This window comes from Pituophis catenifer, unplaced genomic scaffold (genome assembly GCF_029215685.1).
Source record: "Pituophis catenifer annectens isolate HBS135680 unplaced genomic scaffold, rPitCat1.0.hap2 SCAF_9, whole genome shotgun sequence".
Classification (NCBI taxonomy): domain Eukaryota; kingdom Metazoa; phylum Chordata; class Lepidosauria; order Squamata; family Colubridae; genus Pituophis; species Pituophis catenifer.
Window position 1 is genome coordinate 17770120 of NW_027256889.1, and position 16510 is coordinate 17786629.

General features: G+C 40.0%; 1 protein-coding gene across 1 annotated transcript; it reads right to left on the reverse strand.

Annotated features, from left to right (window-relative positions):
* Positions 1-9098: 9098 nt before the first annotated feature.
* On the reverse strand, positions 9099-16164 carry PDIK1L (PDLIM1 interacting kinase 1 like). The gene is made up of 3 exons (XM_070949333.1): positions 16109-16164; positions 11857-12158; positions 9099-10076 (listed from the first exon to the last, which is right to left on the reverse strand). Exons 2-3 carry the CDS (start codon positions 12139-12141, stop codon positions 9336-9338), a joined length of 1026 nt encoding a protein of 341 aa, XP_070805434.1. The 5' UTR covers positions 12142-12158; positions 16109-16164; the 3' UTR covers positions 9099-9335.
* Between the last annotated feature and the right edge of the window lie 346 nt (positions 16165-16510).

Sequence of the window (16510 nt, forward strand, 5' to 3'; positions counted from 1 at the left end):
ATCTCCGTTTCAAAGCCGAAGAGCCAGCGCTGTCCGAAGACGTCTCCAGGGTCATGTGGCTGGCATGACTCAATGCCAAAGGCGCACGGAACGCTGTTACCTTCCCACCAAAGGTGGTCCCTATTTTTCTACTTGCCTTTTTTATGTGCTTTCGAACTGCTAGGTTGGCAGAAGTTGGGACAAATAACGGGAGCTCACCCCGTTACGTGGCACTAGGGATTCGAATCGCTGAACTGCCGACCTTTCGATTGACAAGCTCAATGTCTTAACCACTGAGCCACCACGTCCCTATTCGTCCCTCAGAGAATAGTACAGCAATGAAGATGAGGACAGGAGAAACCTGGGTGCAGAAGCTCATTTGGGTCCATCACTCTTTCATTCAGCCTATCTCGCCAGGTAGTTGCTGCCTAATGTTGCAGGGATAAAAATGGATCTCCATCTAGGTACCTCTGAGATCTTCACTTCCATTTTCCTTCAAGGTGGCTGCTCTCCAGGGCAAAAGCTGTAAAACTATCATTCAAGATGAAAATAATAATTCACTGAAAGGGAAAAGGAAACGAGCTTTTCCACAGCAAACAAACAAAAATAAGTCTGGAAGTGAGGACGCAGTGCTGAAGTGGCCAGACAGAGAAGTGTAAACAAGAATTTTAAATAGCTTGTTTCTGAGAACTCTTTTGAATGTGAATCATCTCAGTTCCCAGTCACTTTTCATGTTATTTTGGGAAGAGCAAAGACTAACCAAGGCAGAACAGAGTAACAATTTGCAATACTGCGCATGCCATAGTTAAGGAATGGGTTGAAGTAGAAGTCCAAGTCTCTATAGAGGTGTCAAACTCACGTCGTCACGGCGATGGCACATGACATATCGAGACTTTCCCCCCCTTTGCTAAACTGGGCGTGGCTGTAGCCAGTGTGTGACGCATCCGGCCCGTGGGCCGGGAGTTTGACAGCCCTGCTCTAGAGCAAAGTTTCTCAGCCTTGGCAACCTCACTCAGTATGACTGGCTGAGGAATTCTGGGAGTTGAAGTCCACACATCTTAGTGTGGACTTCAACTCCCAGAATTCCTCAGCCAGTCATACTGAGTGAGGAGTTCTGGGAGTTGAAGTTCACACGTATTAAAGTGGCCAAGGTTGGCCACTATGTTCTAGAGCAGGGGGTTTCCAAACTTGGCAACTTTTAGACTTGGTCCCTTCTAAATCCTTTCAGAGAACAGTTTAAGCAAGTCTTCGGATTCTGTAAATTGTCCTCATATTGTCCTGTCTTTTCTACCTATATAAATAATTTAGAATTAAAAACAGTTGTCTTACCTACTTAGGTATCTGCAAGCAATCCTTGACTTATAATCATTCGTTTAGTTTGAAGTTACAATGGCACTGAAAAAAGTATCTTATGACTGATTTTCATACCCAATGTCAGGGTTCCAAGGAACACCCCCAACGAAAGAGAACTCTGAGGCTTGAGTTTCCTCAAAGTTAGAGATGTCCTATTGGCATATCTGGGAAAACCCAAATCTGAAAGCTTCCAGGTTTTCCCCACCCAAAAGAAAGTTCAAGTCCCTGCCCAACACCCACATGTCCATCACACGGTCCAATCAAAGCAGCGTCCCAACTGGAGATGCCTCCCACTTTCATCTGTCCAGGTGCAGGGCAAGCTGTCCTTGACTCTCTGAGAAAGGAATGTTATTTTGACTATATATCACCCTAGCTCCATACAATCCCCCCTCCCAATTTCCCACAGTAGTAAATGTGGCAGGCCTGAAGGCCCAATGCAAAAGATGGCTTCCAGGCCTGACAGGCTGCCACCCCATCAGAAAAGTGTGTCCTGAAACGAGAGTAGCACAGTGGTTAAGTCAGCATACTAACCACCTCTCCCTCCCTCAGGGGGACTCTTTGACTTATCGGAAAACTTATCATGGAATTGTTTTACTAGCCTACCAGCTTTAACGTTCCACCCACGACTGTTACAGCATCCCTATGGTCACATGATTAAAATTTGAAAGCTGGGCAACTGGCATGTATTTATCACAGTTGCACTGTCCTGGGGTCATGTGATCCCCCTTTGTAAACTTCCCAGCTGGCGTCTATCAAGCAAAGTCAATGTGGGAAGCCAGGCTTGCTTAACGATGCCATGATTCACTTAATAACTATGGCAAAAAAAAGGTGTAAAATGGCATGCAATTCACTTAACAACTGTCTTCCTTAGAAATGGAAATTTTAGACTCAGTTGCGGTCGTAAGTCAAAGACTAACTGTGTTACAGGCTTGTATATCTGCCACATATTATTATTTATTTTAAATATTCTTCTTTTGTGATGGTTCTGAGTTGTCAATTCCTGAAATCAAAGAATAACTTGCATGATGACCTCTGGAATTTTTAATGCTGGAAACTTGTGTTTCCTTTTTTTAAAAAGAGGTTTAGTAATTTGGGACAGTGTGTTTAGTCATCATATTACCCCCCCCGGCCCCCCCAATATTATGGTTCATTCAAGGGGTCATAGCACAGAGACAACCTCAGTCTGGAAAATCCAATGTGGAATGGGTGCCAAATTTATTTTATGATAACAACAAAGGAAAATTTACCCCAGCCAATGTTTCAGAGCAGTTTGGGAGATAAGTCGTATCTAAGATAAGTAATTCTTTTAGAATTCTTGCCAAGCACCAGACCCATAGCAAGTGATGTTGTGAACTAACACTGTTGAATTTATTGTTGTTATTTTCCATTTGATCTGCTTTCCAATTTGGATAGTAAAGCTAAGCCAGGGTATGATCTATGCCCAGTGGTGGGTTTCAATTTTTTTTACTATCGGTTCTGTGGGTGTGGCTTGGTGGGTGTGGCTTGGTGGGCGTGGCAGGGGAAGGTTACTGCAAAATCCCCATTTCCTCCCGATCAACTGGGACTTGGGAGGCAGAGAATAGATGGGGGCATGGCCAGTCAGAATTTTTACTATTGGTTCTTCGAACTACTCAAAATTTCCGCTATCGGTTCTCCAGAACTGGTCAGAACCTGTTGAAACCCACCTCTGTCTATGCCCCTCATGTATTATTATATAATGACCCAGAGAGAAATCCACATGTCTCCAGTATGAAGGTAGGAAAATTTTCAGAAATAAAGTCTAGTCAGAGATGCTACTTATAAAGAACAAACTTTGAATAAAATAAAAACACAATTGACCTATCCCAACATTTGAAGTATTTCTAGCAGGACTACCAGGTTCTGTAACAGCTTTGTTCCCTATGTCATCCGTCTGGTAAACTTGCAAGATTTGTTTTTCTCGCCATGTACACGTATACATCCGAACTAGACTGTGTTGTTTCTCTGTGTCATATAATATATGTGGGTATGTGGATATATGCATATTTATTTGTTTATTTATTTATCATGTTGATGTAGTGTATATTGGAGGTGTAATCCTTTGAGAGCAGTATGTAACAAACATTCATTTTAATGTATGTCAATTATTATACATTTAAAGTGACAAACTTATTTTAAGTCTTATTCTAAATCATTCTCTGGCATGCAATGACTAATCAGTTATGAGGGAGAACATCAACAGGGCAATGCAATAATCCTGTTCCATCCATGATCTGGAGCAGCTGTCATTTAAGGCATGTTTCCTTTGATTTAGGAGAAATAATATAGCCATTAATGACACAGTCTTCTATCAGTGGGTTTAATACTTTTTTAAAAAAAATCATTTAAACTGATAGGTCATCTCATTGTATCTGATAGCAGCAATTTATGTGGTTTGTGTCTTGAGTATAACTTTGAGTTAAAGGCAAGGAAGTTGGAAAGAGATTCAGCTATTATCATATCCTTTACAATCTCATTGACTTACAACCATTCATTTAGTGATTGTTCAAAATTCCAATGGTAAAGGGACTTACAACTGGTCCTTGTACTTACAACCACTGTAGCATGCCCATGATGACATGGTAAAAATTCAGGCATTGGGCATCCAGCATGTATTTATGATAGATTGCAGCATTCCAAGGTCACATGATTGCTATTTGCGACCTTCCCAGCCATGTTCCTACAAAAAAAGTCAATGAGGGAAGCCAGATTCCATGATTCACTTAACAACTGTGGCAAAAAAGTCATAAAATCAGGCATGACTCACTTAACAACTTCCTTGTTTAGCAATAGAAAATTCTGGTCCTCATTGTGGCTGTAAATCAAGGAGGTAGGTATATTGACATAGGTGCCATAAATCCAGCTAGCCACCATTGAAACGATATAAAAAACCCTTTCCCCATTATTATTATTACTATTATTTTGACACCAGGGGTGGATGACTCTGGAAAAGAGAATTCATCACTTCTATGGAAGTAGCTTCCCTCCAGTCATTTACTCAACCTTTCTCAGGAAGTGAGCCTGAGCAGGATTAGGAAATAGATATCCTGCTTGCCAAATATGTTAGTACATTGTTTTTTTCCCCCTGAAAGTTAAGATTCCCCAACAAGAGTTGTACGGAAATGACATGAATGTCAGATTTAAGAATAGGTGACTCTGAGTATTCTGGGATATGGAGCTTGTTTTGATTATTCACTTATTGCTATTGCATTTGTCCTTCGGATGAGAATATAGAATTGAATGCAGTGGAGATCACCAAGCAGAGAAAAATAAAATTTGAAACAAATTCTGGAGAAATGTATCACCTGGAGGGTATGAAAGGTACTGCAACAATTCCCAGTTGCTACAGTGTTATCCTGTGTCTTATGCATTTCTGGCCAGAATTGCTCAACCCATAAATTAAGAAAACATCACTATTGACTCCTCCTCCTCCTCCTCCAGTTTTTGCATGAATCCAGCCTGCTTAACATGCCACCTTGAAAAACAAAGATCTCACATTTCTTTTTATCATGCCTAGAAAATATTTGATTTGGTCTTGTTACTGGTCTATTTATTTTATAGGTTGTCCAGCCTGAAGAATTCAGAGGAACATCAATGCTTTGTGATGTTGTAGTTTATCTTGGTGGAGAAAATGGTTGTTGTTTTTTTTAAAGGAATGACAAGATGACCTGTCAAAATACTCAAAGTAGCATAATAAAGTAGGCGTGGGAAAGCAAACTATGTATAAAGATTTCCAGGAAATAGAGCATAGATTTCATTATAGATGAAATAGATTTCAACATAAGGCTGCACAAAGCTGTCTGCATATCATCTTAAACCATAACATTATTTGTTTGGATTTGAAGTGAACCCAGTCACTGCGATTATAAACATGGTTTATGGCTTAGGTCATTGTGGATTAACAAACTATGATTAAAATGAACCATCCAGGTTGGAGAAACTGTTTAAAATAGATTAAACTCATTCAGAAAACTCCTTGTAGTTTTCGTAGTAGCAATATGGAAATGTTTGGTCTTTGTCTTCTTCCAGAATATTTTTCTTACAGTACTATCTAGTCTAGCCTTTAACCCTAGTATCTTTTGGGAGACTTAAATACTAAACAGAAATGTTCTGGTTTATCCCCAATACTAACCAAGTCTGATCTTGCTTGGTTTTTTGCAGTCAACCGAACAGCGTGACTTTTCATATGGAAAGTGTTCAAAGGACAGAAACTTCAGATGTTGTTTAGCTTCCTCTATGAAAAGTTTATCTAGCTAACCGCACCAGGCAACGGTCTATCATTATGCTGCAGTTTCAACCAGAAGCCCTCATTGGCTGATGAATGGGGAAGAGCACTGTTTGAAATGTTCTCAGAAAACAAACAAATCGAAAGTAAGAAACATGACACTGAAATTCTGTAGGCTGCTACACAAAGCTGCATCTCCCACAGGTATAGATAAGCTCACAAAACTTAGTGCAGGGGCAAGTATATTGAGGCGGTACATGCAAGAGTTTTTGAAGCCTGATCTGCAAGAAGCTAGTTTTCAGTTCCACAGACGAAATTTACTTATTTATAAATATCCCCAAGTTTCTAAAGTGAGATGTACCAACTCCATTCAGATCTCAGAAGTAGAGAGTGCTAATTTTATCAGTCAAAATATATTCTTAAACCATAGATATAACTTGATTTTTGGGAACTGTGTTGCAAATCAGGATCTGTACATTAGACTCTGTACGTCTTTCACAGAAATGAACAGTGAACAAAATTACTCATCAATGTTTTATAGCCAAGCATGTCCAATAGAGAGTCTATGTAGCTCTAGCGGAACCTGAACAGGCAATCAGATTAAGCTTTGTGCCTGTTGATGCTTGAATAAGGACATTACTTGAAGAACAGGTATTTAAGAAGCAGAACAGTAATCCTAACAATGACATAATGTTTGAGAATTAAGAGTGAAGCCAAGCTTGTAGATCAATTGACAAAACTGTCCATCTATTATGCTGTTTTTATTGACACCTAAAATAGGCCATGTAAACCAGTTGCCATTTTTCGTAACTGCTTGACAAAGTAATGAGATGTCAAGATTTGCTCAAATTCAACTCCTTGCTCAAAAAACATCTGTCTGTCTGTCTATCTACACAGTAAAATTCTGTCCTCAAAAAATCAACAAAATATAATTCATTTAGCTAATAAGTATAAAAAAATAATATTACAACTCATGGGTCAATTCAGACTTTTATTTTTTTTTAAAAAAAGTCATGAACTCAATAAATTACACAATAATTTCCCCCCTTAATAAAATTTTCACAAAATAAAATTTACAATTTATAAGAGAAAGCTTTGAAACTCCTTTCTCTTTTGAAGTGCTGATGAGTTATTTTTTGTTTTATGTTACGCTGGTGGATTGTTCTGTGACTGCTACAATTGGTTTCAAAGATTTTACAGGAAATCAAACCAAACACAAGCAACAACAAAAATCACACACACAGATTTTAAGGGACAATTATTCAGTAGGTAATAAATGGAACAATCAAGTTGGCATTCAATGCCAACATACTAAGCACCATGAAGAGAAGTGACCAGGGAAGTTTCCCCAACTTTTAAAAATAAGAAACAAGTGCACTTTTAACATTAACTGTGTTACTGGGCAATATATAATTTGCTCTATTTGTAGCTTCTACACTGCACTAAAAAGTACACCAAATAATATATCCAAAAATCTGAAAGACTTGTTTGCCAAGAAACTGTATGTAGTAATCAGACTAGTTAGGACATATGTGGTTGAGAGTTGCTGGTTTTTCTAATACATAAGGACTATCAAGATCCTGCACTCATATTCTTTTGTTTGACACAAATATTATGTAACTGTTCAGCTGACAGGAGATACAATGTCATTAAGCACAGGATAACCATAGAAGGGTCGTCCTGTGTGCAATGCAATCTTGTCTCTAAAGGCACAAATGGTGCTTTAAAGAATGAAGACGTTTGATTACTTTGAAAATTTGATATTCTAAATGTATATAAGTCAAGCCCTTGTTTATCCTCTCAGTTAAAGAACAAACATTACCTGGATCCTCAGCTAAAACAATTTAGCACTGCAAGCCAGACATATGCTACCCTAGTTGAAATTCTCTTAAAATATATCTCTCTGTTAATATGACATTTGTTTGTTATTTTAATGAAAATTTTTAATTTGACTTTTTCCAAAATTGTATCAACTATTAAAGTAACAATCCTCTGCATACTTACCTCACTGAACTCTGTGAGACTTGCTTACTATTAGCAACCAAAGGATTATATTACATGACTGATAACTATACTGAACAAAAAAAGAACACCATATATTTTTCAAGTTTTAGAAATATATCCCCTTGAATGTCCCCTTGTTTAATGTGGACATAGCAGCTAAGGAGTAAACAAATACCTTTTCTTATCTACTTTTCAGGTTCTAGGTATAACGAACAAGGATTTTAATACATAATTTCTACAGTGCTTCTTTTAAGGAAATATAGGGCAGTTCACTTTCTGGTTTCTGTGCTGTAGCTGATGGCATCAGGACAGTTTCAACCTGTACAATAAAATGTTTTTGACATTTTTTTGACATGAAGGCATATACTACACTATTTCCTCTCATGAAATTTATCTATCGGTATTTACTCATAAATTGAGTTTTCATTTGCTTATTGTACCAGGCTTGCAATTCTTTTTAACTGTATGTATGAACAAGATGCTGCAACCTGCAAACCAGTAGCCTGGGAGAGAAGCAGGTTGCCGAGTGCTTCAGATGAAAACAAAAAGAGGGAGAGATTCACTTTAGCAGTACAGACTCGAGTTATGATCCAGTACAGTGGGCAATAGTAGTAATGTCACATCAGTGTGGCACAATGGTAGTGGAATGAACATTTAGGCTTCTGGTTGAACTAATTATACACGCCACTCTCTGTACATGTGTTAAGAAAACAGTGCCCAATTTTCTCTAATTTTCACCCAAACTGTATGGGGAACAAAGGTAATGAATCTCTGCCAAACGACAAACTAAAACATGAGGGAACCATAGTTGAAGATTTAAAGATTTTTTTAAAAAATACCGAATTCAAAAAAGACTTACCATAATGTCAAATACAAAATATAGCTGTGACCAGTAACTCTGGGTCTACCAAATAATCATTTGGTTATCCTTGAAAAAAGTAGCTAAATGTACGGTATCACAAGTGTTGGCACCTCAACTGGAATGAGCCATCAGTTTATTTAATACAACCTTCCAAACTAAGATTTTTCCTACAGTGCTTGAATCAGAGGTTCCTTGTGCATCATTCGGTAGACCTCATTTTGTGTCATCACATTGTTTTACGGGGAAGAAAAGGAAACGGACACAGAAGCTGGGGCATCCAAGAATGTGTCACAATCATTCAATTCTATGAATTCTATAAATTTGGGACATATCTTTTCCATATTGGAAGGGGTTACATCACTCATTGTGACATAAATATATACACATTTATTCTACAAAGTTGACTGATGATTTGCATTACCAGCATGCAAGTCTTCTCCTTCAAGGGTATTCAAGATTCTACAGCAGGTGTCTTCAAACTTGGCAGCTTTGAGACTTGTGGACTTCAACTCCCAGCTATGCTGGCTGGAAAATTCTGGGAGTTGAAGTCCACAAGTCTTAAAGCTGCCAAGTTTGAAGACCTCTGTTCTACAGTAAGAAATTGGAATGTTTGAAATATTCCATAAAGTATTCCTAGAAAACCATTGCCTAACTTGTTAATTTTCCTGACAAGCTGGAAAGATTTTTACAGATGTAATTTGGAAATATACATATTTGGATATTGAAACAAGAAGAGCAACTTTTGCTTAGCGTACAAAAATAAGAGAGAAATGCAATGGGGAAAACATATGGAACCCTGACGCTTAAAATGTGGGTTAGTCTGGTTTTTGCTTCTTTAAAATGCTGCACCATTGTTACACACATTTCTGCCAAAAAGGCAAAGTACTTCACAAGTCACGTGTCCCAACTGCTGTCTTTAAAAGCAATTTTGACTAACCGGAGTTCTAGTTCAAAAGCATCTGGCCGGTCTTGTGGGTTAGCAGCAAGCATTTCCTTAATCAGCTGTTTCATGCGAGCATTCATTTTCTTTTTCTTAACAGGTATGAGTAGTTCCATTTTTGGATTTTCCAGCAATGCCTCTCCAACAGGTACAATCTCGGTCCCTTGTTTCACGTAACTGCCCAAGAGTTCTTTTTTTGTCTCTGTGTCTACAAAAGTGATTCTTTCTAACATTGCCCAGATTATAATCCCCAATGCAAAAATGTCTGCTTTGGCAGTGTAGTGACCTTCCCAAACTTCAGGAGCCATGTAGAAGTCTGTGCCACAAGCTGTAGACAGAAAACATTTATTTACATTCACAGGCTCTTCGGGATTTTGTCCTGATGCTGAACAAACCTTGCTTAGGCCGAAGTCAGCTACTTTCAAAGTAGGTTCCAAGTCACTAGCATCCATCCTGCTTTGAGAGATCAAGATGTTGTCAGGCTTGAGGTCACGGTGAATGATCTGATTCTTGTGCAGAAAAGCCAGGGCGCTGCTGAGCTGAAGCATAAAACTAGTGTTGGTCTTACGGCTGGGCTTTCGGGATAAGAGGTATTCATTCATATCCCCTCCATCACAAAAATCCATCACAAACCAAAGATAGTAGGCACTTCTGGGATCAAAGGCAATTTCACCTTTCAAGGAGGTCTCTACAAGCTAAAATACAAAGATATTTCATGCATATATTGAACAAACATGATTGAAATCCCAATGTACAGCACATTAGTCAAACCATGAGTGACTGTCCAAGGGCCCCCTAAATCTAGGAAAATACTGGCTTCTAAACAAAAAAGTAAAACTTAGTTTGGAACTGTGTTTGTTTAATATCATTTTCCATTTGTTCAACATTTTCTGTTCTTTAGTATAAGGGATTCTCTTACATCACTTATGTCATGATGCACTACAAAAATTATATGAATTTCATCATTTCATTCTCTCCTGCAAATGCCCTTATGTGGTTTATAAAGCTAATCCAAGCTACGTTTTCATTTCTGATTTGCCAGCTAAAACAGAAAATGAGTCTGTGTTTACATATTATGCTAATCCAAAATATTGTTAGTTTGGTTTGGCTTACTATGATTGATGGTTTATGGCTGTTGTGTAAGCCAAACCTTTATAACTTAATAAACCATAATTGTCCATGTTCAATTTATGCTAAGCTAAAACAAACAAGATGTAGGAGAAGGAGTGGCAGAATCTGGGGGTGGAGTTAAAAGAAGGATCAGCCCTAGAATCTCTACAAAGCCACAAGTGAACCAAGTCCAAACCCAGGTTGAATTCTGTGGACACTTATCTAATTTGAAGAAGGTACCAATGATTTAGTTGAGAAGATTCCTATGCATTGGCTGTTTATCAATAAATCAATTTAATTGGACCATCATGTGTGGACCTGGTCTTTTGCATTTGACACATCACATAATGGGCTGGTAGCTTGTTCAAGAAACCATGAATTAGCATAATATGTTAAATGACAAACACTACAAACTATAGATTTGAGGTAGAAATCACAGATTACCATTATGAGCATAAACGCCAAATGTTAATTTAACTCTTGGTAATAAAACTTATTTAATGGACCACTGAGCATAACTCTTTTTTATTTGTATAATTAAATGTGACCAGAGTAACCTGAAAAAACAATAAAATAGCACAGCTACGAAACAAGAGGCTTTAGCTTTTAATTTTAAAAGTTAATTTTAAATGTCCCAAGTGTATTTCTATATTCTATTAATGAAATATATATTGCTGAGCAGCTCTTCTGGCAATCTGCTTGGCATAAATATAAAACTAATCTGTTTTCATAGACTGTCATAATTCTGTAGCATACTGGATAGGGAGGACAATTAATCTGAGAAGAACTTGACCTATAGTTTTTTTAATGGCATTTTAAGAAGAGTACTTCTAATATATTATTTTAATGGCATTTTATTCTTGATCTTATTAATATCAATATATAATTGAGTTCAAAGAACAAAACAAATTTCACTAGAGTTGATCAAGCTATTTCTTACCACAATGTTGATTTTTTTTTTGAAGTGGTCTCACATAAAACTATTAAAAAGATTATTAATGCACCTTTTACAAGAGGGAGCAATTTTTCCTTACAATGCTACAAAAATTATTTACCCAATGTATAACCCACATTTCTGCTTAAACAAGCACTCAGAGACAATTAATTGAATGTCCTGGGAAGACCCAATGTTCTTCAGTGGAGGTGTACTCTATTGTTTCTCTGAAGCTTAATGTTGCTTAGTGACAAGATTTTTGAAATATCTAGAACTATATCAAATACAGAAAAGCAAACATATTTGCTTTTCTGTATTTATACGGAATGGCAATCTCTATTTCACTGTTCGATAACCAAATAGCTGATCCTTTTTTCTTTTTTTTTTACTTTTAATGCCATGTCTCTTTCATTATCTGCAACTTCATTTACCTGTAAATAAAGCGAAGAGCTGGAACCATGGGACATCTTCTGAACCATGCCGTCTTTTTGCAATATGCATTCTTCCAAGTGGATTACATTTGGGTGTTGGCTTTTAATACTACTAAGTGCCCAGAACTCACGCAAGGCTAGTTCTACGTTCTCTGGAGCATGACACCGAATTTTCTTCACCGCAACACGTGCAGAGGTTTTCCTTACTACTGCTTCATATACCACACCATAGCTGCCACGACCAACCTCTCTTATTAGATCGTATTTTGGCTGGCTACTCACCATCTTCAAGGTCAAGGTGTCTATGGAAATAAAAACAAAAAAAATTGTAGCCGATTTTTGTTTTCACACATCTTAAGATAAAATTTGAATTTTTGTTAATCCAGCTACTATAGCTGACAAAATACAGCACGATTGATTGCTTAACATCTTGCACATTTCAAGCAATTAGTTTAGTCAAGAAACTATTAACATGATGTATCAATTCAGTCATATAATATAATGTATCTATTTAACTGTTAGCTATTAGAATGAAAGTCTTAAGCAGTTTGGTATAAGGTTACTTGGAAACCTTTTTTCAGTTATATGAACCTGTCAAGGCCTACCATAGCTCACCTGGCTGCAAGTATAAACTATCATTTCAGAGAAGAGGGGGAAACAATTCCAGTGCTAAGAACTGTCATTGTATAATTCCCTTCCTTAGAAAGCATATCTGGATGATTATAAATAGGGGTTTTACTGATCCAATTACTGTAGTTAAAAAAATATCATAAATGCTGCTATTTATGGCTAACTTTGAATGTTCCTACCATTTTCATATTTTGCAAGCCACCTTGAATAACCTTTATATCCTAAAATGCAGTATGTATAACAAACAAAACCTCATTGGTTTTGTTACTGGTACCCCATTTTGTTACTGGTACCCCCCAATAGTACAGTAAATAATGCTGATTCTGGCAGTGATTATGGCTGTCCATATGAAGATACTTCTGTTACTCTTGAAAATTTAGTAGTATGTATAAACATTGCAAACAAAATACTTAGCAACATTATGAAAGTCATATAAAGATGGCATGAAAGTATAAAACAAAGATGTATACAGACACACACACACACACACACACACACACACACACACACACACACCAGTGGTGGAATTCAATTTTTTTTAATAATGGTTCTGTGGGCATGGCTTGGTGGGTATGGTATGGCTTGGTGGGCGTGGCAAGGGAAGGATACTGCAAAATCTCCATTCTCTCCCCGCTCCTGGGGGAAGGATATTACAAAATCTCCATTCCCACCCCACTCTGGGGCCAGACAGAGGTAGTATTTGCCAGTTCTCCGAACTACTCAAAATTTCCACTACCAGTTCTCCAGAACCTGCTGAATTTCACCCCTGACACACACATACATACCAGTGGTGGATTGCCTCCAGTTCAGACTGGTTTGCAAGAACCGATAGTAAAACCAGTGGGAGGCTCTGCCCACCACCCCGGAAGTCATCATAGGCGATCTGTGCATGCGCAGAACCTCGGTGTGCGCGCAAGCGAAGCAAGCACACATGATCCCGTTGCGAACCAGTAGTAAAGGTAAGTAGAACCCACCCCTGATACATACACATACACTTTAACAATCCAGAAATGGGCACCTTGTTTTTTTCTATGAAATGGATAAGATTGAATAAATTAGCATAGGGGAAGATATGTTTTAACTATCTTTTTCTTATAGCAGTAGGAAAACAATGCTGAGACTACAATAATCAAATGAAACCAGGAACGCTGCTAAACATCCTCCAATGTAGAAAAAAAGCCTTGCAGGAGACTGTATTATACACATAGCATATTTGAGCAGAGAGCTCTGTTGGGCAATTCATAGCCTTTCATAAACCCATTTTTAAAATAAAAATGTAAATAAACTGGGTCAATCTGTACAACAGCAAAGCATATTTTCTGTGTATATCTATTTAATGGACTAAATATCAACATTCTTGCTCATACCTTTGCTCAGTTCTGAACACTCTAGTAGGGTTGGCTAGAATTTTATCCACCACATTCTAAAGATAACAATGCAGGCTTATAGTTGTTATGGAAATACCTTCTTAGAGGCAAAATTATTCAACCCAGCAAATGGCTTGATTCCATTGTCATTTGAACTCTCTGACAGGCATATGCCAAGACTTGGCCTATGCCAAGTCAAGCATATTATACTCCTATGAAGCAAAAGAAGCACCTGGGTAGAAGAGACCCAAATTCCTCTACAGGTAATCCTCGACTTACGACCACAATTGAGCCCAAAATTTTCTGTTGTTAAGTGAAACGTTTGTTAAGTGGGTTTTGCCCCATTTTACGACTTTGCCTATTAAGTGAATCACCGCACTTGGTAAATTAGTAACCTGGTTGTTAAGTGAATCTGGCTTCCCCATGGACTTTGCATGTCAGGAGGTCACAAAAGGGGATCACGTGACCCAGGGACCCAGCAACCCTCATAAGTGCAAACCAGTTGCCAAGCAGCGGAATTTTGATCACATGACCACGGAGATGCTTCAAAGGCTGTAACTGTGAAAAATGGTCATAACAAGTCACTTTTTTCAGTGCCATTGTAACTTTGAATGGTCACTACACGAACTGTTGTAAGTCGAGGACTACCTGTACTTGGTTCAAGAGGAGAATTGTCAAACATTTTGATATGAAATTAATTAACCCCAGACAGAGGAAGCCAATTTCCTCTTTCACAAACTGGAAGGAGATGTCACTGCACCCCTTTGTATCCCGACTGAGCCCCAGGCGTGTTTATTCACTGGTGCCAGTGTAATATGTATATACCATGATATAAGATCATACACCAGAGCAATATACAAGTTGCACAGAATATGACATACAAGAGCCTTGGTGGCGCAGCAGACTAAAGTGCTGTTAAATAGCACCAGCTGCCTGCAATTACTGCAAGTTCAAATCTCACCAGGCTCAAGGTTGACTCAGCCTTCCATCCTTCCGAGGTAGGTAAAATGAGGACCCGGTTTGTGGGGGCAATAAGGTGACTTTGTATAAAAAAGAACACCGCTTGGAGGGGGCCGAAAGCCCTACTAAGCAGGTATATACAAAAGTATGAAGGCTATTGCTTAATGCATTAATGAGTCTCCGGAGAAGGGCGGCATATAAATCGAACCAATAAATAAATAAATAAATAATAAATAAATAAATAAATACATAAATACATACATACATATGGAAACGTATGACTATTTTTTCCCCCTAACTACTCTATAAGGGTTATTCTTTATATTATTCATCTTGTCTTGTATTCTTGTATGGACTGCACCAGTAGAGGCTAAACCAAGGGGTGTCCTTGAAGAGTGGTGGGCTTCAATTCCCAGAATTCCCCAGCCAGCATGCGCTATCAATATGAGCAAGTTGCTGGCTGGGGAATTCTGGGAGTTGAAGTCAGTCCACCACTCTTCAAGGAGCCAAGTTTGGACATCCTTGGGCTAAACCGATTTCGTTGCATATAACACGATGTACAATGACAATAAAAGGCTTTGAAACTCATTCAGGAACAGGCCGCCCTGTGGCTCAGCTCTAATCTACGCCTCCTCAAAAGGCGAACTCCAAAGGCCCAACAAACGCTCCTGCACCGCCAAGCGGGGATGAGCGGGCCGGTGTGGCCCACTGGAAAGAAGCCGAAAAACACCCTACTTTGGGGGGAGGGTGGGTGTCGACGACCTCTCAGCTGAGGCCAGCGGGGGAAATCAATCCTTCCTCCTCAGGACGAGCCCGTCCAGTCTCCCCACCGTCGACCACGGGACCCCGAGCTTGACCGACCCTCGGCCGCCAAGCGCTCGACCGGCTGCAGCCTCGAAGAGCGTCCCCGGCCGGCCTCATTCTCCACCCGCTGCACCGGACTCGACAGCCCCGCGTCACGCTATGCGCGGACGGGCCGCGGGTTTGACAGCCGCCGCTTTGGTATCGCGACACGGTCCACGGACAGCGGCCCGCTCGCCGGGCGTGGAGGAGGAAAGAAAGCAGGCGGCCGTGATGACAGCGGTAGCCTCTCGCCCGCAGCGCCAGGCCCGACGACAAGCCGGCCATCCAGGCCGCTCGCTCGCCTCAGTCTCGCCTCTCCACAGGCCCAGGATAGGGACGCGCACCGGCTGCCCGACATGCTCCCCGGGGCCTGTCAAGAGGCGTTCCTCGCCGCCCCGGCTTCCCCAACACGGCCTAACGTGGCTTTCAATGTTTACTATTATTATTTTTACCTCAGAGCTGCCGCGGAGCTCCCTCCTCCCGGCCGCCATTATCGGGCTCCCTTCCCCACCCCCTCCCCCTCCCTCTCTCTCTCTTTACTTCTCCCGGGTTCCCTGACACACCCCCTTCTGGGCCCGTCGCGCGCACCCCGAGGGGCGGTCCCGCGCGCCGGGAAGTCGGCCGGCTCGCTCGCTCGCTCCGCTTCTCTGATTGGTTGCTAGGGAGAGGCGGGCCTTCGGCGTCCATTTCGCGAGTTGGGGAGGGGAGGGGGAGCGGAGCGTGCTGGCGGGCGGGAGCGCGCGCCCTTTCTCATTGGCTGCCCAACGCTCGCTCTCTCTCTCTCTCTCTCTCTCTCTCGGCGCGAGCGCTTTATATATTAGGCTCGCGCGCTCGCCCGGGACCCTTGCAGATGC

Coding starts and splice junctions, on each gene's coding strand:
- PDIK1L (XM_070949333.1), bottom strand. CDS start 12,141: ATGGTGAGTAGCCAGCCAAAATACGATCTAATAAGAGAGGTTGGTCGT. Junction 10,077..11,856: donor GCTCTTCGCTTTATTTACAG/GTAAATGAAGTT, acceptor TTTGTATTTTAG/CTTGTAGAGACCTCCTTGAA.